At 37.6% G+C, this 23,382-nt stretch overlaps 1 protein-coding gene across 6 annotated transcripts in view; it reads left to right on the top strand.

Annotated features, from left to right (window-relative positions):
- NLGN1 (neuroligin 1) overlaps positions 1 to 17,020 on the top strand; it is a 425,110-nt gene extending 408,090 nt beyond the window's left edge. For all 6 annotated transcript variants that reach the window (XM_088061109.1, XM_088061108.1, XM_088061106.1 and 3 more), the window contains 3 exons: positions 6,753 to 6,965; positions 11,854 to 12,643; positions 13,628 to 17,020. In XM_088061109.1, coding sequence (XP_087917235.1) covers positions 6,753 to 6,965; positions 11,854 to 12,643; positions 13,628 to 14,450 — 1,826 coding nt within the window. In that variant the 3' untranslated portion in view covers positions 14,451 to 17,020. The remainder of the gene's footprint in view (positions 1 to 6,752; positions 6,966 to 11,853; positions 12,644 to 13,627) is intronic.
- The last annotated feature ends 6,362 nt before the right edge of the window (positions 17,021 to 23,382 follow it).

The raw sequence follows: 23,382 nt of genomic DNA, 5'->3' as shown, positions 1-23,382 counted from the left end.
CTAATATGTGGCAGCACATCTCAGTTAAAATCTTGTAGAATTAGTATCTGCAGCTGTATTTCTGGGACTGGACTCGCTTCCTCCTTTTCTTTTTTGCTTTTACAGTGCATCCAGAAATCTTTATTAAAGATCTCATCTAGTGGACTGTCCCCATTGCTTATAGAGCTCTCAAAGCGTCTCTGAGATTGTTATCAGCCTTTCCTTTGACTTCAGCAGAGATGATCTATAATAAGTTACTGTAGAGCTGGTGTCTCATGTGGCTGTGCTGTACTTGGAGCAGGGGCTGGCAAGCAGAGAGCCCCTTTGATCCCTGTTCCCCTGCCCCATTCCACAGCCCCCTGTGCAGCCATGGGATTGTCACAGGGACAAGGCTGAAATATCAATGTCATGCACACACAAAATACCCAGAATTTGAGAGCCTCCCCACAATTGTCCTGACATGACAGAAAAGGCAGAGTGGGCTATGAGCATTGACAATGTGAGAGGCAGGTACAGATTTTCAAAGCACTCTCAGACTTTTATCATCTCTTTACCAAAACTTTAAAGGCAGAGTCACCCTCTTCTCACAGACTTCAAGGAATGATGGATTTATAATCTGTTTTAACATCGACAGGATGCTTAGAATTGTAGAATCATAGAATGACTTGTGTTAGACCTTAAAGATTATCTAGTCCAACCCTCTGCCATGGGCAGGGACACCTCCCACTAGCCCAGATTCATCCAAGTCCCTTCCAGCCTGGCCTTGGACACTTCCAGGGATGGGGCAGCCACAGCTTCTCTGGGCAACTTCTGCCAGGGCCTCAACAGCCTCACAGGCAAGAATTTCTTATGATATCCACCCCTTTTGTAGGGGCAACTTCACTAATATTGATTCAAAGGATTTAGTACACTGGGAGGAGTGTGAAAAGTTGCAACAGTAGTCCAATGCTGAAATAGCACATCAGAGTTCATAGCTCATCACACACTTTCTTCCATGCATACTTACAGAATGGCAAATGATATACTGACAAGCTTGTGTATTTACTGATTCAACCCTGTAAATTGTTTACTTTGGTGAAATGATTGGGAATTTCCAAAGGCTGACTGCTGGGGCAGCAGCACTGACCAAGGAAGTCACCGTCCCTGGAGGGATTTAAAAGATGTGTAGATGTGGCACCTGGGCCATCACATAGTGATTGGCTTGGCAGTGCTGGGTTAATGGTCTTAAAGATCTTTTCCAGCCTAAATGATTCCATGATTCTGTGATTCTCTGGTCTGAAACAGCCAGGAAAAGTGCATCATGATGCAGCATGGTACTATTCACATTTCATGGAGTTAAGCTAAAATCTTGCACTTCTGAAATCATTAATCTCATTACCAATGTACATGTGGCAGCTACAAAAACAGACAAGAACTTTGCTAATGTTGCAATCACTTTTCTGTGTATGAAATGAATTCCATACAAAACACCTGCTTGAGCAGCATTTTCAGAATACTTGCTTGTCTGATTCTCAGGCAGAGGTACACTGCAGATGTCTGTAGAGGAATATTATTCATGCACCGAATAGTTCATATTCTCTTACATTTTTCTTGTGGGAGTTCCTAGTCCTTTTAGCCACCTTATCCCCTATCCATGCCTAAAATATGTCGTTAAAATTAGGAAGTGCTGATCAGCAAAGCGAGGAGCAGCATCCTGCGCTTCATGAATATCACATGTACATTAATGTTCATGGTGCTGCTGCCCATGTAAATCATTCAGATTGGTTAGCTGATGTGAAGTCTAGAGAGGTGACTAAGATGAAAACAAATGTGCTCTTTAAGTTTAACCACCTCTCTTAAAATTTGCTTATCTTGCTCACATTCCTATCTGAGTAGGTATAGTTTAAAGGGCAGTAGAAAATTTCTGTATATGGCAATTACCATTCAATATTAATAGAAGGTGTTGAACTAAAGTCCTAAGAAATTAATCCAGAGGGAATACAAATTCTTCCCTCAAAAACTACTCTGTATTCTTCCACTATGCTTTGGTGCATTTATACTTGTACCATCTAACATTTGCTTTTAACAAAATTAAAGCTGGCATTTGACTGCACAGGGAATTGTAACTGGAAACCTAGCTAAGTTATTATAACACATGCCTAAACAGGTGGGTAATATTAAAGTCTTAAGTGTTACTGCTTTCAGAGACACAACTCTTGGAAAAAGCCCTTTAAGCATGTCAGACCAGTTTTTATATGCTCTTGTGCTTTATTTTTAGAGTAGCATTTGTTGTGTATTTTCTCACAGGCAGATATTTTTTGGTGTGTGTCCAGCAAGACATTCTTCCCCTTGCTTCCTTTCAGCCACGAAGGTCACTGGATCATCAAACACTCATATGGACAGAACTCGTTAGAGGGAAGATTTGGGTCTCTTGTGATGTGAAATGGCATTTTCATACCCACCAGCCTGCACCTGGTCTCTCACTGCATCACTGGGTTGCAGCAGTCCCTTACATTAGGAAAAAATCTGTCTTAGCCTCCCTCTCTGCATTAATTTGAATCTTCAAATTTGGCCAGAGCTTAAAATAATTCAAACTACCGAAGGTTTTCAACTAAGTATGTTAAGTTTCCCAAGTCCATTATTTTATTTACTCTTTAAAAAAATGCTGGAATCATATTAGAAAAAGATTTATCTGAATGGCAAGCAGAAATCATTACCCAGGCAGATAAGCCTATAAAGCATAAAAATTTATCTTAATACAAAATAGAGGGCCTGGTTGTGGCACTCTCTGCATATTTGTCTAACAGACATGTAACAGAGAAATGGTCCAAATGAGCTTAATAAATCTCTTTCTTAAACTCACAAAAGACCACATCCTCAATTCCATAATTCTATTAGAGTCTGCTCCTCTGGAGGAGATAAAAGAAGAGATAACCTCTCCATTCAGAATATAAAATAGCAATTGTTCAGCTGATGATTGGAATATTTCCAGTAGAAGGACTTAATTATGGAACAAAATTAGCTCAATCTGACCTTTTTAGAGAATAATGCAAAACTAAGTTTTTTTGCAAATGTCTTCCTGGAATAACTGAAATAAGGAATAATTTACTTCCCTCTTTTTACAAGAGCAAAAGGTGGCAGAATATGATAGCAGCATTCTTGGTGAGATGGCAATCCAAGGATAATAATAAGACAGTATGTGCAGAAAGAGATAATATATTTTAATAGGCTAGCTGATACAATTTAAAAACAAAGAAACTTTCAGACACACAAGACCTTTTCAGCAAGAACAGGTTTCTCTCAGTGACTGAAAATTGCAAGCTTAATAAGTAGATGGTATAATGGTTGTGTCATAGGAATACACCAAAATGTATGGTACCTATATCCATTACCCACTGAAAGCTCCTCTTGGGATGAAGACAAAACCTATTGTTCCAATCTCTGTTTTATCTCTGTGATAAATAGGAATAAGTACCTGCACCCACAGACCAGCAGGCTGGGGATGATGCTGGTGTTAAAACACTTCCCTCCAGATGTTCAGTTCCATGAGTTTATCTGTATTGAGGCACTTCTCACCAGGAGAAAAAAAAAAAAAAAAAAACCACAAACTGGAAAGAAAAACCTCATCTGTTTTATCAGTCCCATCTCTGGTTTCATGACATTCTGAATGCTCCTAAGCCATGCTGATACCACTGCTTACAAGAAAAAAAAGGCATGAACAGGTGGTGATATTAACAGGTTTCTTATGCTTCTGAAAAATGAGATAGAAATGTTTCATGTCATGAAAGTCAACATCAATCATCATCCATCTTGTGCAGATATGGAAATCAGCCAGTGTGGTTCTTGCTGAGGAGGCGTGAGATATTTCTTTTGCATCAGAGCTGTTGCTCTGGACACAAGTCATAATTTGTTTAATACAGATGAATGAGGAGAATATTACTAGCTTTGTCTTTTTTCTCTTTTTTTTTTTTTTTTTAATAAACTGAAAGCTCCCCCTCCTGGCACGTTCCCTGAACTGAATGCAAGGTTTCTGATATCTACTTTTAGCAACAGGACATTCATGAAGGTTCTTTAAAAGTAATGTATTTATAGTCTCCCAAGGATTTCCCATTTCCCCATACAGCTATGGGACTCAATATGAACTGATTTGACACCAGGGGTTTGCCCTAAAGCTTTGTCTATAATTTTAATCTGTTGCTTTTCCAGGCAAATTCTTATGGTTTTTACTGTGCTGCATATTACACAGAGTAAAGAAAACAACTTTTTCAGAAAGTTTTTGTGTTCCTTCAGAGTGATCGGTGCAGCTCAGCTATAACCCCACCATCCAATTTCCTAATAAATGCCTTGGAATAATTTTGAGAAATCTATTGGATCTCTTTGAAGCAAAGTTGCAGCTCTGCTGAGAGCAGATCCTGACCAGGCTCAGGGAATCTGAATTGTGACGTGTTAATGTCACAGTTTTGGTAGCTGCTGTAAGTGCTCTCATCTCATTGCTGCCTGTGCTAACCCCTGGAATCAGTGCAGTCACTTGTGTGCTTGATGATTAACTGATTTGTCACTGAATTTCCACAGCTATACACTTATGCAAAGAAAGGGGAATACTTTTCCAGGGTGTACAGCCACAGGATCCTGCAGTTCCCACAAATTCCTACATTTCAATTCCATCACAGTCCCCAGTACCATCCCTCAACTCCAAGCAGGCTGACAAAGGCAGTGACACTGGTTAGGGAGCTTTCATTGGATTTGTAATCTCATTTGCCATGGTATTCAAAGACATCAACTCTCCATGTCCTTAAAAATTACTTATAGGGAACAACATTTTACTGGAGCATGAAGACAAGAATGAATGTTCCTGTGCAGGCAGGATTGTGCTGGGGCCGTGTTTCACATGCATGCCAACCCTCTGGCCACAGGGAGCCTGAAGCAGAGTAAAATAACATCATCATAATCTCAACTCAGTGCTGAGCTGTAATAGTAAAGTGAGAATGAATGAATTAATTATAACTATGTCTTCCTTTCTAGGCTTCTCCTGAATACCAACAGCGTATTTTCTTCTATGGTAGTGCTGCTACTTTGCTTTTTATGCAGTTTGATAATAAATATGGCAGGTTTCAATTGTAGAAGAGTGGTTATTTTAAAGTCTAGCATTGAGTAACAATTTACTACAGATACAATGAATGAAGTATGTCTATTAGACTTGGTACATTAGGTCTGGAAGTGGGAAAATTGCTGGCCTGGCACCTTATGCCACTTTCCTCTTCCCTCTCTGTGGTTACAAAAATCAGGATTGACCTACTCAAACAAAGCTGCTCAGCTGATGAGGCAGTGAGGCCAGTGAGCTTTCAGTGCCATTTACAGCAAAGAAGGGCTGTTGGTATAAATGTCTCTGTACATAGGGCAGAACATCAAATGCAAGCTTGTCATTTGAAGCCAAATCAGAGTAATAATAAAGTAACAAATGATATGTTCATTATATCCATGGATATAGGTACACACATATCTGTATTCTTGTTAAGTCTTTGCTACATAGAGGTATACACACATATGTCTTCTTAGAAATGTCTTAAAAGCTGCTTTCATTGTCATAATGAAAGAGCAGGACTCCTTTGAGAGCCATTTGTCTGCAAAACTACTGTAAACTTCCTTTGAGTAGGCTGTCTGCACTCAAGAGAGTTGAATCAGTAGAACTTTGACGAGACTAGAAGACCCACTGATATCTAATTAATGTGGAAATAATTGTTGTAATCGTTGCATTTCTCTACAAAGCATGTACTGAAAAGCAGTTACACAATTTAGTGAGCATCAAATCAGTTTGATATGCAAATGGAGGTATGGACTACTTCATAATGCTGGTAGTATTTAAACATTTGTTTATTGAGCTGAGAAAATGGGAAATGTCAACAAATGGGGTCCAAAAGCAATGTCTTTTATCAACAGAGACTTTCTCCAGAGTTTCTGCTGTAATCTTTTAGAGTCAGTAGGCTCTAATGACAAGAGTAACAGCAGTGCTAAATGTGAAGGGACTGCTGGGAGTAAAGTGGGGAACAGTCCTTCCTGCACCTGACACATTCCAACACTTTTCCTCCAGGAATAAAAGGGAGCAATTGTAGTGCTCTCCAGATTACCCCTGAGCTCTTACCTCTTTGCTGTTAAGGGGTCATGGAAACTACCTAAATTGTCTTTATCCATTTAAAGTAGATCCAATTAACTCAGGTTAATGACTATGGGATGGAGCTCAGGGAGTTGAGAGCTGCTCCCATTGTTCAGCCTGGCTTGTCCTGTGGCATAAACGGCATTTTTGGGCAGAGAAAAAAGTAAAAGACAATGAGTTGCCAGGACAGGATCAAACAGAGTCTACAGGGAACTATAACCACTGCATCTCAGGCACATGCAAAGCTCATGGGCTGCATCCAAGTACAGAAAAGCAACACAGAGTTGATCAAATCATTTACAAAACAACCGCATCTTATCTGTTTCCTAAACTTTTAAACTCAGTACAAACACAAAGTCCTTGGGAGCAACAAGCAATGACCTGTTAAGATTTAGATGAGTGTTTTGCCTGGGATGTATCTTCATCTTTGCTACATATATTTGTCATGACCACAAGAGTGGATACCAAATATTTTTTTGTTTCAGGAGGAGAGCAAAATTACAAATTTCTCCCAGGGACATAATGGAAAGTTATGTAGTTGCACGCTATTTAATGGCATATAGTCCTGAAATCTTGGAAGATTTTAACAGGATCACTCAGAAGAGCCCTTGCTAACCCCTTCTCTTTTCATTTACTTTAACAGGATTTCTGAGCACTGGGGACCAAGCAGCAAAAGGAAACTACGGCCTCCTTGATCTAATTCAAGCTTTGCGATGGACTAGTGAAAATATTGGGTTCTTTGGTGGTGACCCATTAAGAATAACTGTTTTTGGATCTGGGGCAGGCGGTTCATGCGTCAATCTGTTGACTTTATCCCATTATTCTGAAGGTAACCGTTGGAGCAATTCAACCAAAGGTATTATGCAGGTTGCAAATTTTGACAATTTTGGTGTCTGCATGCCACCACCATTAGTACTATGTGATGTTCTGTATATTCTCTTTGTTTCTATGAACTCTTGAGTTCAGCTCAATATTAAGAAACTTTTTAAAGGCTGTACAAGCCTCCTTCTCCCTCAGCTCTTCTGTGCATGTTTAAATTTTGGGTCACTTTCTTCTTTTTCCTATGGAGCTTTGTAGAAACACTTTATAGCAGACTTCTGAACAGCATTTTCTTGGTACATCATTTTTGTCTCTCTTCTTTCCTACCTAAGGGTGTCTTTTTTGGAAAATCAGTCAGTCATGCTCAGAGTAGATGAGGTCATCTATATTCAGACAGTTGTGAAAGGAGTGTTTAGTTTCTCCTGAGGAGCAGAATTTAAAGAAAACTAAAATGACACAGTTTCTCTTTTCAGGCTAACAGCTGAATTGCTTAAAACAATTATTTTGTGTGAAGGAAACAAGTAACTAGCTCAGAAATCTTTTGTCTGAAACTGCATGGACTTCACTTGCCGTCATCTAATAAAAGAATGGTTGAATGTCTTGCATGCATGATCCAAAATTGTCAAAGCATCCAAGTTGCAAATGGATTTCCTTCTATATGTTTTTTCCTATTCCACAACTAACACCTTTTCTCTCTAGTTGAGGCAGGTGGCAGGGAATTGAAATCATGCTGTTTGAGGCACCTAACTTATTCTTTCTATGATTTTTGCACCACAGTTGCACACAGTGTCTCTCATTTGCATGGCTATTGCTTATTGATCATGTTACTTTTGTCTGTTTTCACATATTTTTATCTGTATTAGTTTTACCAGGGACACCACACTGTGCCCTGTGCATATAATCCTCCACTAATTTATATTGCTGTATCTCCATGGGGGACTAATTGACTGGCCATAAAAACATAATTCTGCTGACATTAAAAGAGCTGCATTTCCCCAAAGTCATGTTACAAAGACCACTGAGGTCAATAGAAGTGAGAGATTCTTTAGACCATGCCACTATGCTTTTTTAAATGAGACAAAAATATAACTTCTACAAAAAGAGTTAAGTGAAAAATAAGACTGTGGTCTAAATTGTAGCCTATTTTTGCAATTTGATTTTTAATGTAATCTTTTTTTTTCTTCCATAACTACCTGAACTTAAATAGGAGATACTGAAAAGAAGATGCTTGTAAGAACAAGATGTAAGCATTACCTCACTGCACTGTGACCTGAGGGTGTCAGTGCACCATCTTCTTTCATCAGAGCTCTAAAAACCAGCTTTATCATCAAGAATTAACTCCAGGTTGAATGAGGATACCTGGTTTATTTTCCCCTAACTCTTTACGTGGTGTTAAAATCAATCTTCTTGGTGTAACACGGCATCAATGCAAAATGCCACATTTACAATATTTGGATATGTGTTGCCTCTTATCAGCAAATGATACCCTGTCATATCCCAGCTCATGGCCAGAGTTCTGCCAGGAGCAGAATTTGTTTGGGAGAAACTGAGGCACTAAGTTGTCAACACAGCAGATCAAGGCATTTTGAAGGGGTCTGAAGAAGGTTCAGTAAAAGTAAATTTTTGAGGATTTATTTTAAAAGCAAACCCATGCTTTGATGAAATTTGGATTAAATAGAACAACTCACCATGCTCCCATGTATGTTATGTTTCATTTGGAGGTGGTTAAATCTGCCATTAAAAAAAAAGAAAGAAAGAAAGAAAAAAGAAAATATAAATTGGTCAGGTTCAAATAACAAAAGTAATTTCTTAACATTTCCAGACCCCTTTTTGTTTCATGTTGGTTCACATTCACATATGAGAGGTGGAGAAGGACTTTTTACAAGAGCATGCAGTGATAGGACAAGGGAGAAGGCTTCAAACTGACAGAGGGCAGGGTTAGATCAGATATTGTGAAGAAATTCTTCCCTGTGAGGGTGGGGAGGCCCTGGCACAAGTTGCCCAGGGAAGCTGTGGCTGCCCCATCCCTGGAAGTGTCCAAGGCCAGGTTGGACAGGGCTTGGAGCAAGCTGGGCTAATGGAAAATGTCCCTGCCCATGGCAGGGAGTGGAACAGGATGAACTTCAAGGCCCTTCCAACCCAAACCATCCTGTGATTCTGTGATTCTATGATTATCAAGCAGTCTCTTTCATAAGCTATAAATTCAGAAGCTCTCTTTGATTCTGTCATTTCCCTCTGAAAGGTTCCCTTGGCTGTTGAGAGGAAGAATTCAGCCTATTTCAAGATGGAGTTGTTCACAGCCACCCACCTGCAAGTGGGCAGAGAAGCACCCATCTTCACAAAGTGCTCTCAAAATATAGATGAATATATGCAAATTATTATTATTTACTGTGGTGAGACACTGAATAAAGGTCACAAAGCACTATGGCCCATTGAACATTTAAATCTTCTTTCCATCAGTCTGAAGCCCATAAGCAATAATAATCATACACATTATCAGATAAAAATGTAGTTCTCCATCCTGTGAGGTACAAATTTCTGCCTTGAGTTCTGTGACAGAATGAAAATAATTTTTCATACTGTTCATTTTTCACCAAATGGTTTGAGTGGAGGAATAGCTCTGTCAGCATTTTTCAGCACAAGAAGGGATGTTTAGTTTCACTTCTTTAGATGGTTTTATGGCCAAAGGACTTGACCACTTTTACTTAATCCAGCATCTGATGTTTATGTAGCACTTAGCAAGCCACAGTGTTTGTATCAGCATTTCCTTACACGTAGCTTACCCTTTCTGTCCTTGTTCAGACATATTTAATAAAGCAATAAAGTTAGATTTGCAATATATGCAAAAACCCACACACATTATAACTTATCATGAAATACATCTTTGTGAAAATTCAGCTTTGTCATTTAGTTACATTTATTACAATGCCTGAATCCTCTGTGGTAATTCTACTGACTTTCAGCTGATTTATACTAGCTCAATATCTGACCTTATAAACATGCAAATATATTTTAGCTGTTTACAGCTCAAGTTCATTCTTATTTTTACTCATATCTTGCAAGAAAATAATGTCTTGGATATGACTTGTCATAAGTTTAAGAAGAGGCTTGAGTTTACACATTTCAGTCTCTACACCTATCTGAAGACTTTTCGATTAGGACCTAATACAATCTAGAATGATTTAAAAATTCCTGAGAAGCTTGTAAAACATTTCCTGCCAGCAACAGATTCCGACTTATTTTTGAGTTTACAGGGTCTGGTGCTGCAATAGAGGCTGTAAAAGCATTTCTTGATTTGATTTAGGGCCTAGGGAGGTTTTTATCAATAGAAATATGTTGCTTATCAAAGCAAAAGCCATCTTGTGCATTATTGGAATACATTTCTGAGGTAAGCTGAGTGCCCTGACTCCAGTTCCTCCAGTGGGAGTATCCAGCTATTCATCAAGCATTGGACCAAAGATTCCTGGTGGAATTGAGTGAGGCCAGATGTCACTTTCCATCCCTAAACACCTCCACCAGAGACAGTGGAATGACTCCAGGTGCCCTTCAGCACAAGTGAAACAAATTTTTCACCCATATATCTTAAATCAGCATAACTTTTGAAAGCTATAGACGATTTTTTATTACCCAGAGTGACCTATATGAGATAGGGTCCAGTATTTTTCAGTAGTTTGTGCAAAAAGTATGATACCAAAATCAACTTCTATGGGAATGAAGAAAAAAAAAATCTCACTAAACAGCAAAAAGGGTACTATTACCTAAATATGGTCTAAATACCTATTAAATACAATCTAAATTACCTAAATATAGTTTCTGAGCAATATTTTACACAAGGTTCAGACTTATAATGTCTTTCAGAACCCAAAGTACCCTTCAAATGGAGTGAAAAAATGAAAAGAGAGCACAAGGAGTATAAGACCAAGGATGGAGTTCTGATTGCATTAAAGCCAATATCAAAATAATTATATTAATTCACTGACTACAGCGGGGTGAAGCTATCATCCATGACATGTTTTAAAAATCCTTTCAGAAGGGAGAGTAAAACATAAATTTTAACATATTTTGCTATATCTTTGGGTAAAATTCCTGGTCCAGAGCGCTAATTAAATCAGCATAAATTCAAGTTAATTGCACTGAAGTCTTTGGGATTTACTGCATGTTTATATGCAGTGCCAGGTCATTTTCTTTCCCTTAACTGAATACCTGAACATATGTTTAAGTCTCTGAATTACAAAGCTAAACAGTGTAAAATACATCATTTCCCTTTTTATGTAAGTGTAATCAATATAAACCTGCCTTTAAAAAGCTCCTTACAAGAAAGGATTTTGACTTAGGCACTTATCAATTTAATAGCTGCCTGGTACCTCCTCATCTATTACTCCAGAATATAAACTTTTGCAGTGATACACAATTTAAAAGCACTACACCTTTCAAACCAAGTTTGAAATCCCAAAGAAAACACTAAAAAGTGTAATAGATTTATTTAACACGTAGTTGTATGCATGCATGCTGCTGATGGCTTGAACAATACCTAAAACTTCAACCCAATTCAGAGACTTGATGGCTTTTCCTCCACCCTATAAGGTGCTTTAATTTTAAGAATATTTTTTAATCTGATAGTGTTGTCCTACATAAGGCAATGCCACTCCTTTTTTTTCCTGAGTTTCTTTTGAAAATCTGTTCCTCAGCTGGACTATATTGAGGGAGAATCATTTGCTTCAGCACATACTGCATTTATTTTATGCACATTACCTGTAGGTACAACAGCAGTCAGATCTCCCCACCCTGTATATTTAAGTACTATTAAGATTCAGGTATCTCTTCTGTTAAAGTTTTCTATTGTTTCAAAGAACTCCTTTGAATCTTTCAAAGTGTGTGGCTGTTTCAAGGTCGCTTCAGTAGTTTTCAAATATTTCTCCCCACAGGACTTTTTCAAAGAGCAATAGCTCAAAGTGGAACAGCTCTCTCCAGCTGGGCAGTTAGCTTTCAGCCTGCAAAATACGCCAGGATGTTGGCTACAAAGGTTGGTTGCAACATGTCAGACACTGTAGAACTGGTAGAATGTCTACAGAAGAAGCCTTACAGAGAACTTGTGGACCAGGACATTCAACCAGCGAGATACCACATAGCCTTTGGACCAGTCATCGACGGCGACGTGATACCAGACGACCCTCAGATCTTGATGGAACAAGGAGAATTCCTCAACTATGACATCATGCTGGGAGTTAACCAAGGGGAAGGGTTGAAGTTTGTTGAAAACATCGTGGATAGCGAAGATGGCATATCAGCCAGTGATTTTGACTTTGCAGTTTCTAATTTTGTCGACAACTTATACGGATACCCCGAAGGCAAAGACATATTGAGGGAAACTATTAAATTTATGTACACAGACTGGGCAGACCGGCACAACCCTGAGACCAGAAGGAAAACGCTGCTGGCTTTGTTTACTGATCACCAGTGGGTTGCACCAGCGGTGGCCACAGCAGATCTTCACTCGAATTTTGGATCGCCTACGTATTTCTATGCCTTCTACCACCATTGCCAGACAGATCAGGTACCTGCATGGGCGGATGCAGCCCATGGAGATGAGGTTCCTTATGTACTAGGAATCCCCATGATTGGTCCTACTGAGTTATTTCCTTGTAATTTCTCCAAAAATGATGTCATGCTGAGTGCAGTGGTGATGACGTATTGGACAAACTTTGCAAAAACTGGGTGAGTACCAGATAACGAATGGTCTTGTAGGCAAACTTTGGATGGAAGGATGTTTTCCATTTGTTATCTCCCTTGGGAATTCCTCTGTACTTGTAGGATTGATAAGAGATTAAGAATTGAGTTGGGTATTTAGGTTTACTGTAATGTCCTTTGGCCCACTTACATGTTTTAGGAAAAGGAGGGAAAAATATCTTGGCAGATCCTTTTCTGCAAGGAAATTTTAAAATATACACAAAACTAATTAGGGAAACTCTAGAAAAGTGTAAAATTAAGCATTTAACATATGTATATAGTGAAAACTAGCTACATTAGTACCTGCCTTTATCCCACCACTGATATTTTCATCCCATGAGACAGAAAATTACATCAATATTGCATCAAATATAATACAGCTTATTTTAGTAGCATATTTTGTCTTAAATTCTCGCTTCTGACCACAAAATATGTGACTAAACTTGGAAAGTTTTGCCATTTTCATGAATTCTTTTTTTTCACAGGAGTTCAAAAACCTTTGTTACATTTGACCACTTATTTTTGACTATGCATTGCACTGAGTTGTGCTCTGCCATGATCCTTCCCCTCTGGAAGGCTACAGATGATTCACAGGAACGGAAATGCAGAGTTGTATGGACTTTATGCTGCTAAAAAAGACAAAGAAAATCTTAATGTTCTCTCACACTGGTCTCTCACAGACATTTGTCCACAGCACCACACCCCAGGCAATCTTCCCTCAGCAGCACAAGGTTTCACTGTGAGACACCAACGTTCTGGAGAACCAGAGAAGTCACTGAAGTATGTGTAAAAGAAAAGTTCTTTTGCATAATGCTGCTTCTAATCAAGATTATTAAGGCCTCTAATTTCAGGGAATAGCACTCTGCTCCGTCCAAAGGCAGTCTTAAACATTTAGTCTAAAATCTTAATTATGTTAATGTTATAATTCCATTTGAAATGCTTTGTAACATTGGAGATATCTTTTTCTTTTAGTGACCCAAATCAGCCAGTGCCGCAAGACACAAAATTCATCCACACAAAACCAAATCGTTTTGAAGAAGTAGCATGGACCAGATATTCTCAGAAAGACCAGCTGTATCTTCACATTGGATTAAAACCACGAGTTAAAGAACACTATAGGGCCAATAAAGTGAACCTTTGGTTGGAACTGGTACCTCATCTGCACAATCTTAACGACATTTCACAGTATACCTCTACCACAACTAAAGTGCCATCGACTGATAATACTTTCAGACCCACAAGGAAAAATTCTGTTTCAGTTACTTCAGCCTTTCCTACAGCCAAGCAAGATGATCCCAAACAACAACCAAGCCCATTTTCAGTGGATCAAAGGGACTACTCAACAGAATTGAGCGTTACTATCGCAGTTGGCGCATCTTTGCTGTTCCTGAACATTCTGGCCTTTGCAGCGTTGTACTACAAAAAGGACAAGCGGAGACATGACGTCCACAGGAGATGTAGCCCACAACGTACCACTACCAATGATCTCACCCATGCACAAGAAGAGGAGATAATGTCCCTCCAAATGAAGCACACTGACTTGGATCATGAATGTGAGTCCATCCATCCACATGAGGTGGTTCTTAGGACCGCCTGTCCCCCAGACTACACGCTAGCTATGAGAAGGTCTCCTGATGATATCCCCTTAATGACACCCAACACCATCACAATGATCCCCAACACTATACCAGGGATTCAGCCCCTACACACATTCAACACATTTACCGGAGGACAGAACAATACTCTGCCCCATCCTCATCCCCACCCCCATTCACACTCAACAACCAGGGTATAGCCAGACAAGACGAAACAAACTTTATTTTTTGATGGATTACAGTAGGTGATATTACTGAAGATTACTTGGCTTTCAACCTACAAGACTCTTACTATTTAAATATGGAGGAATATTATGTGAATATACATATCAAGAACATTTGGGGTTTTGAAAAAAATGAATTGTACATATATCAAATGAACTTAAGAAACAAACAAAACAAAAGGAAAAAAAAGAAACAAAAAACAAAAAAACCCAACTGTTTGCAATTGCTTGAAGCAGTTGTCCTGAATGATACTTTTTCATTCACATTCAAGTATTAATTTTTTGAAGATTTAAGTTACATAATGGAATTAGGCATGTGCAACACAAACAGGAAAGAACTATGACTGAAAATTTTAAAAACCTATAAATATGCACAAGGGACACACTAATGGAATGTCAGATAATTTTCACCAATTTTTATTTGGACCTGTTTTCTTGTGTAGACCATATTTACATATTTGAATAAGTACACAAAGCACCAATGCTGTTAAGGCCTTAGAAAGGGGCTCATGCTGAATTCTGCCAGTCAGAGAAGTTTTACAGCCTGGCAGGTACAACATTATCACATAAGTGCTGTCAGTATAAAAGTTGTGGGAATAAAGGAAACTGGATATTTTTAGCACGATGTGCATGATAATTTATATGCTTGGTGGCTGTGCTGCTGATTAAGCCGTAATTAAAATTCTTCTCATCCCATTGGAGTTTTTAATAGAAGCTTTCTCCATCAATTGGCACAACCTAAAGAAGTTTTTTAAAAGGAGCAAAAGTAATTACAGTACAGTATTTCATGGTAGCCTGTGAAAGAGAGGGGATTGCAACAGTTCTTAAAGGTATTTATGGCATTCTAGATATACAGTGGTGGACCCTCACTGAGATGAATCCCAGACAAAAAAATGTATACTATTAATGTTCTTTTTCCTTTCCACCTAAATAATTTCTAACTTTGAAATAACTATAACGGAATTTCCTTTGATGAAGGATTTATAATTTGCTGTGATTTAGTTACAGAATATTTTGTTCAAATTGGTAAGGTAAAGTGTGTCCAAAAATTTAATTGCAATGACATTTTGCCATTTAAAAATGCCCCAATATTACTGCTCTGATTACACCTTTCAGTTTATTGTTTCAACTCATGTTGCATGTTACAAAGTTTAATTATAATACTTTAATATAATGTTAATTCCCTTTTTGCTATACATCAGCTTTGTCATTCCAATTAATTCTCTAGACCAGATGGCAAGAGTGTAGAAAAAGAGGGTGTATGAGAACGGGGAGAGAGCCAACAACTGGAAATTTAAAAATCTTGATATTACATATGTTTGTGTGATTTGAAGTGAATGTTCTAAAATCACAAGAAATTTTTCATTCCCCTGTTGCTTTCCAGTAATTCTATACCATGGTCCTTTCAAAACGTTTGTATATGTAATCAGATGTACATTTATATAAAAGAAATAATTGAGATGGACTTAAGAGCACATCCCTGATAAATACTTTCTCTCTTACCTGTACTATATTTCTATTAGACTAAAGTTATGTGATTTTTTTTTACATTTTTTCAAATTACTAGCAATTTTGATAGTTTGTAAGATAATGCGAAGAACTTTCTCTGACAAACTAACTGCAGTAACAGAAACATTTCTTTTCAGTTACTCTTTTTCAAGAATGAAAGCTTATTACACACAAAAATTGTATACTACTTGATGGAAAATTACTTTGTATTTCTTGGCCATATTACTGGTCACTGAGTGAAATAAAGATAATCTGGATAACGAATATTATTCCAATGTTAAGAGACCTGATCTTTGCTCATTAAAGAGCTAAAATGTTTATTGCTGTTTTGTCATTTTTTAATGAAGTAATGGTAACTGTCTCAAATAAAGAGTAATATCTTAAGACCAGTCTGGTTTTTGAAGACATGAGGATGCCTTCTACAATTAATAAAACTGCATATTGATGGGCCAGCCCCACCACAGCCATTTCTTACAGAAATATTGATATTGTGACTGTCATCACACATAAATCACCTCCAGATTTCAGGAATGGGTTAAAAATAAATATCAACACAAAAAAAGAACAAACACAAAAACAAACAAACAAACAAAAAAAAAAGGTGAGAAACAGGCCAAATTGAAATAAATCTGCAGTGTTCCATGACGGGAAAAAAAAATCACCTGGGTTTTATTGTATTATATTTTTGGGGGGTGATTGAACTTTTATTATAAAAGATTGTTGAGAAGTTTAAAGCCTGTTTGCTAACATTGAGAGAGATATTAAAATTAAGCTGAAACCAAAATAAAGTATTGCAATTTCAGTTATTTTGCCTGCCTATTTAACAAAAAAAAAAAAAAAACCCAAAAGATAAACCAAATAAAAAAAAATTAAAATCATGTACTTACTTAGTACTTGTTACAGTCCCCAGTTTTAAATTAAGGTCTTTTTGTAGAAGCATAAAAAATAGTCTTCAGAATCCAGGGTGGTCTGTGTGCAATTTCTGCCTGATGTGGTTGTGCTTTTAGACTGTGACCTGCCAATGTAAACCAATAAAAAGAATTGTCTGCCATCTGATAATTATTGTTTAATAAGAAGATTGTATTTTGCTATGTTGATGAAACAAAACAAAAAAAAATACAAAAATATTGATGGCCATAAAACAAGATATTAATGAAATATGATTTTATGTGCTTTTCTTAACTTTATCAAAACCAAAATAACTTTCTACTATAGTTTATTTGTGGCCATATATCTATATATCTCTATATATACAGTATCTGGTAATTGTTTACTTTTATTAGTTACAAAATAAATGATTTAGGTAAACCAAGCATGACACTACACTTTATTTCTGTCAGCCAATAGTATTTAAAAATGTGAAAGATAAAGGCAACAACACAAATTTTGTCACTCCTGTTTGAAAAAGAAAAAAGTCCATTCCTGTGATGCAGATACTGTGAATGATATTTTAGTGGCTACTTTATACTGACATTACAGCAGCTGGCTTTCCAAAAGTAAGATGGTGTCCCAGGTTTTAACATTAAGAGCAAGAGATGTTTTAAAGGTGAAATGAAAACATAAGAAATGGTTTTGGAATATCTTCATGTGCTTCATGGAACATAAGTTTGTTCTTTTCAAAATATTTTATCTATTTGATTTGTTTTTCATGGTAGCCTACACAAAAGCAAAACTGAGTGTGATATTTAATTTCTTGTATCATCCTTGGACCAGATTTCCAATAAAATTAGGATATCAGTCAGTCTTTGGAAGTTCAGTAAAAATATAAAGAGCCTGCATTTATTGATTTCCCTCTTTTGTAAATATGTTTGCAGACCTTTTTAAGAAAATGTATTCTACCATTTTGAGAAAAGAAAATAACAATGGAATCATTGTCTCGTTTATCTATTCAAATTACAGGCAATATAATGTGCTGTGCTGACATTTCTAGGAGAAATAAAACCGATAAAAAACGCTTTTTGCTCGATGGTATCTCAGTTGGTCATACCTGGTACTCTCCACTCATGGAAGACTTGCAAGGCATGGATGAACTTCCTGCAAAAAATCCTCCATAGGAAAATGTAGTTGTTATTTTCGTTGTCTGTACTAAACATGGATTCCTGTGTCACAAGTCTTTAATTATCAGTTGTTTTGTTACTCAAACACCCTGAAAACTGGATGAATAGTTGTCTAACAAATAAACATGTTACAGTTTTAAAGACACCACTGCACAGAAAATGCTGAAATTTCTGTTGCCTACTTCACTAGGAGATGAAACAGTTGACTTCATAGGAAGCTGTCAAACATCTTTTGATGTTTGGAAGTTGTTGCTTTTTCCCTGTGATTAGTTTAAAATATTGGCCTTTCTCTCCACCTTTTTTTCTAATATTAAACAGTTACAGATGGTCGCTTTTTAATGTAAGCGAACGTTAGATAATTTAATTATTATTGTGAAAATGTGCTTCCAAATAAATTAGATTAATGGGAAATTCCCTTTGGAGGTTTTGTTATTTTTCATTCAAGGCTCTTGTCAAAATATCTGTTGCAGCAGTTCTGCATTTTTTTTCTTTGGTTTTTCAGTCTGCAACCTAAGGGACTTTCTCCAAATAGCATTAAAAATCTCTTTTTCTATTTGAAATAATGACAGTGTAAGTTTAAGATGCCATCCTGAGGCCTCCAAATAAATATGAACAATTTGAAACATGGCAAATGGGCTTTTACTCTAAATATTCTAATTTGATTCCATTCTGGCACGTCATTGCATTTGTATGCAGACCAGAAATCAGCAGCATTTGATAAGGTGTTCAAGAGAACTTCACAGCAGAATCGATGAGTTCATCACCAGCCATGCACAAAGTCCCTTTTCTCACAGGTTCTGTTCATGCCATTGTGTAATTAATTTCTTACATACAGGTTCAGTAAAATCTTAACTTTGTGAAATGGGAAATTGGTAGAACAAGGTAATGAACTTTATCTGGTGGAAAATGTTTAGAATAAAACTTGTTGAGAGTCACCTAGGAGGTGTAGATTTTTATATGTAACCTGGCTTCATTCCTTTTTGTTGATATTATAATTCTCAGTAATCTGTACACCTGGGAAACCATCATTTCTGTAATAAGCTTTAGTTTTGAAAATGAATTTAAGTATTGTATGTAAATTGTGGATTGAAACCATAGTTTTGTGTCCCTTTGCTGCTGGGATGTATAAAAAACCTCATAGAAGCACAACAAATTTGTACAAGCAAATTTTATACAGTCTCTTGAAATTTATTTTGTTTTCATTTGAAGAAAAAAGTACCATCACATCAGTAGAAGGCATGTATTTGTCTCAGAAAATGCCTTCTTGTGTTTATAAGCCTTGCCTCTACATGCATACCCACATGCAGCCAATAAAGGAGATTTAAAATCATGTGACTAAGCAGGAAATTTTACCTTTTTGCACCATTCACAGGGGTGGAGGTAACGCCTGCCCCTCATCCTGCACTCTCCACTGCCACTGAGCAGCTGATCAGATGATGACAATGTTTTTAGCTCCAGCTGAATTAGCATTTATCGTGGGAACATGGGAATCAGTGAAGCCCTGACAATTTACACCAGCTATTGATCTGCTTCCGGACCTTTAATGTTCATCGTCTCACTGCCCAATTTCACATATCTTCTCATGCACATGAACACCCACTCACAAAAATTGGTACAAATATAACTATCCTGATTTATGAGCACTACCAGACTTCAAAATGTGCTTTACAATATGCTTATGGATATTTGCATGTAAGGCCAAAATTCAGAGGGAAAAGTCTTCAATATTAAAAAAAAACCAACCAAAACCCTGAAATTACATGGATGCAAAGAAAAGATTAGTACCAGAGTCTGCAGCCTTAGCATGCTGTAGTAATTTTTATGTTAAAATCTATACAGAAAGGAACATTTAGTTCTTCCTGATCCTCAAATCTATATGTTGACCTATATGTCAAAGACACAGTGACACTTCACAGCAGTTGGAAGTCTGCTCTGTTCTGCTCCATTCTGGAAGGGAAGAGACAGACAACCAGGCCACATGTTGCTATAAATTCAGGACAGAAATAGCTGGATTTTCTCTGTCATCTGAATTTTCCCCTTTCAATGTCAGCAAGGCCAGGCAACAGCATCTGTGAGCTGAGCTTTATAATGACACCATTAAAAAATAAAAGTGTAGTTTTTAAACCTGTAGGGTTTTTTTGCTTTACAGCTATAAGAGCCAGTTTGTTTCAAATGGAAGTTGATACCACTGGCACTCAGACACTATATGGAAGGTTCTAGGAATACTCCATGGTTCATCTGACACCTCGTGCATTTTCAGAAAAAGTTGTGCAATATTTCACTGATTGATGACAAATATATGGTTGTACAGTGTTGGTTTTCCTATTTTTCATAAGGTTACTCCTATGTAGTGGTGATATTCAGCTGAACTAATGAATAAATTTTGCTCTTATTTGCATAGAAGTAAGTCTAGAGCAATTTCATGAAAGTAGGACCTTCACTACAGTAAATAACACCCAAAACCAATTACTCTTGGTCAGCTAGTAGAGATTCCCTTGTTCAATCACATGCTGACTTTTTTCTTTAACATCCATATATTTGCCATAAATATATTTTTCTTTCCCCAGTTATTAACTGGAATAAACGTACCCTGCTCTCCACAGAAGATGAAGATAACAGGAACATCATTCCTCTTGTGAATCATGAGTTCACTGACCAAGAGCAGAAAATGTAATAGAAGAAAAACAACAAGCCAGGGTTTGGGGGCTGGGTTTTGGGTCGGGTTTGTTTTGGTTTTCTTATAGGCTGTTTTCAGTATCTTGATTCTCTGAAGGCTGACCAGAAGCCAGCAAAAGATAAAACCTTAACTGATGCAGCCAGGAACCCTTTTGGGCATTTTTCTTTTGACTTGTCCAGGAGGAAAGAGCAGGGTTAAATTCATGAAAAGAGATGTCTTTGGAAAATCACTCCCAGCCGTAGTTCTGAGATACACCACGGAAGCATGAAAAGACTCATAAATTTTGCTGTGTTGGAAAGAAGAAGAAACATTATAAAATGTAATACAATATTGATAATAATTATATATCTGTTTTTTTTTCTGTTTTTTTTTATGTAAGTAATCCTTACTTAACAATACAGTTTATCTTAAGTCTAAAAGGGCTCGTTGGTTACTAGAATTTAGACTGTGTTGTAATACTGCATGTGAATTTCCCTTTGTTGAATACATATTTGCCCTGGTTTCATTCTACAATTCAACTTAGGGATTTTATTTTAAAACTAGAAGCTCTGACTTTTATAAAGTTATTGCAGTATGGACTATTGCTAGGTGCAGTTTGTTTTCTCTAATTAATACATCATTTACTTAAACATCATAATCCTTTTAATTATGATTTTTTTTTTCTTGCTTCCTTACAGGTTTTGTTAGGATTTTTTAAAAATTGTTTCTTCTGTGATAAGTGCAATTTTGTTCTTCATTCCCTCTCACATCGCTTCTACTGCCTCACACAAATTCAAATATTTGAATTAATTGAAATCTGTTTTCTTCACTTAATTTTATCAGTGTTCTTGTTCCTTCAGGTGGGAATTTTGCTTTAAATTGTTTTTCTTGCGTATCTATCCACGGATATTAATTTATATAATTAATATAATTAATAATGAAGTCCCAGCTAGAAGGAGTGCTGCTCAGGGTGGGAATGGAACTCTAGGCTGCTCTAGCGTCTCCAGCATCCGGTAAGGGCACAGCCAACATCTCATGGTACAAGAATGCCTTCAGTCAATGACAGGAATGTGCCAGGGAGTTCACTCAATCGCTGAATTATCCATCCCACACAGATGGTAATTTTTCCCTCTGAAAGTTGCCAGAGGTGCCATTTCACAGGGAACTTGGAGCTAAGGCAAGTGTGTGCCTCCAGACATGAGCAGAGGCTCATAAACTCAGCTGCTTGCTAGATTAGAAACTTAAAAATGAACACCTTGCAGCTCGTGGCCACACTTCAGACAAGTGCTGCTGTGTTTTTGTGGCTGTGCAGGCGCTCAGAGCTTTGTTCTGGAGTGGGTTTTGTTGCAGTGCCTGTCTCTGCTACAGCTGTCCCATGGAGCTGAGCCCCTGCTGACCCTGCAGCAAACAGCCAAACTTCTGCTGACTGCACCTGAGAAAGATGGGCCCCCTCCTTGCAGGAGGAATGAAATACAGATGGGCAGCATTAAACCAAATTTTCTACTCCTTTTTTTTTTTTTTTTTTTTTTTTTTTTTTTTTTTTTTAATTCGGAACAACCCTTTGCTTCCTTCTTAAAGGAGCAGGAGGGTTGGAGTTTGGGGTATGATTGTAGGAGGTGTTTCTGCTGTAGGTCTGTGCTGGATGTTGAAGGTTCTGAGCATGAAATTCTTCCTTCCTAAATTTAACCACCAGTGCTAGGTGCCTAGTGTAGGAATTTTAGTATTAGATAAATTCTCATCTACTGGTTATCTGTTTTTCCTTGCTGCCTAAGAGAGAACCAAAAGGAGGTGAACAAATTTACTATCCTTTCTGTCTTTCAGCTACACTTAACTATGAAAGCCTGACACAAGCAGTTATTGGAACATACATATGTTATTAACAATCATTATTCTTTCAGTTGCATAGATCAGAATCACAACTTTTCATACCCAGTTTTTATTTTATTACAATGTGCCTCAGGCTGAGGAAGTAAGACCAGCAGTGATCAGAACTGAATGGCATGAAGTAATAAAAAAATCCTCACTTAAAAGGCTTTTTCGTGTAGAAACCTTACAATAGTAAGCATAGCTACGACTGGGGGAAGCTGCACATGGCTTTTATAGCACAGAATGCATTTCAGAGTGGATTCTGCCTTGGCATGCTTAGATGGGCTGGAGTAGTTCTTATTTCCTTTATCTTTATAAATAGCTCCAAAATGAGATAGATGCATCCAAGATCAGGCACAGTGATGAGGTTTACAACAATTGCCAGTTCCACAATGCTTCATTCTCTGTGATACTGCTTTGTGAGGGGTAAGTCCCATTAGGAGTGAGTTAGCAAGGTGGAAATGCAGAACAGAGAAATGCCATAGGGGAGAGAGAGCAGGGAAGAGGAGCTGGAGGAAAAACACCAGCCCAGAGGAGTGAATTTTGGAGATCAAACCACTACTGAGCAGTCTGGCACACCAGCAGAAATGGGGCTTCTTGTAGCACTTGGTGAGACTGCTGTGTTTTGCCAGTTTGAGCTTCTTTGATCAAACGGGCTGATTCTCCTCAGAAGTTAGCGTGGGTTTAGACACATTTAGCACACAATAGCTGCACTTAACAAAAAGGACTGGCTGCCTGTTCTGATGCAAGGGAGTCCTTATTTTATGCAGTCAGACATTCCACTTTCTCCTAGTTTTGAGTGTGTTTGCAGGCTTCAAAC

The sequence above is a fragment of the Pseudopodoces humilis genome, chromosome 11 (assembly GCF_049639895.1).
Source record: "Pseudopodoces humilis isolate 2021_Gansu_Grassland_sample_001 chromosome 11, ASM4963989v1, whole genome shotgun sequence".
NCBI classification, from domain to species: Eukaryota; Metazoa; Chordata; class Aves; order Passeriformes; family Paridae; genus Pseudopodoces; species Pseudopodoces humilis.
The sequence above is the reverse complement of the archived record's forward strand: the minus strand, read 5'-3'. Positions and strand labels throughout refer to the sequence as shown.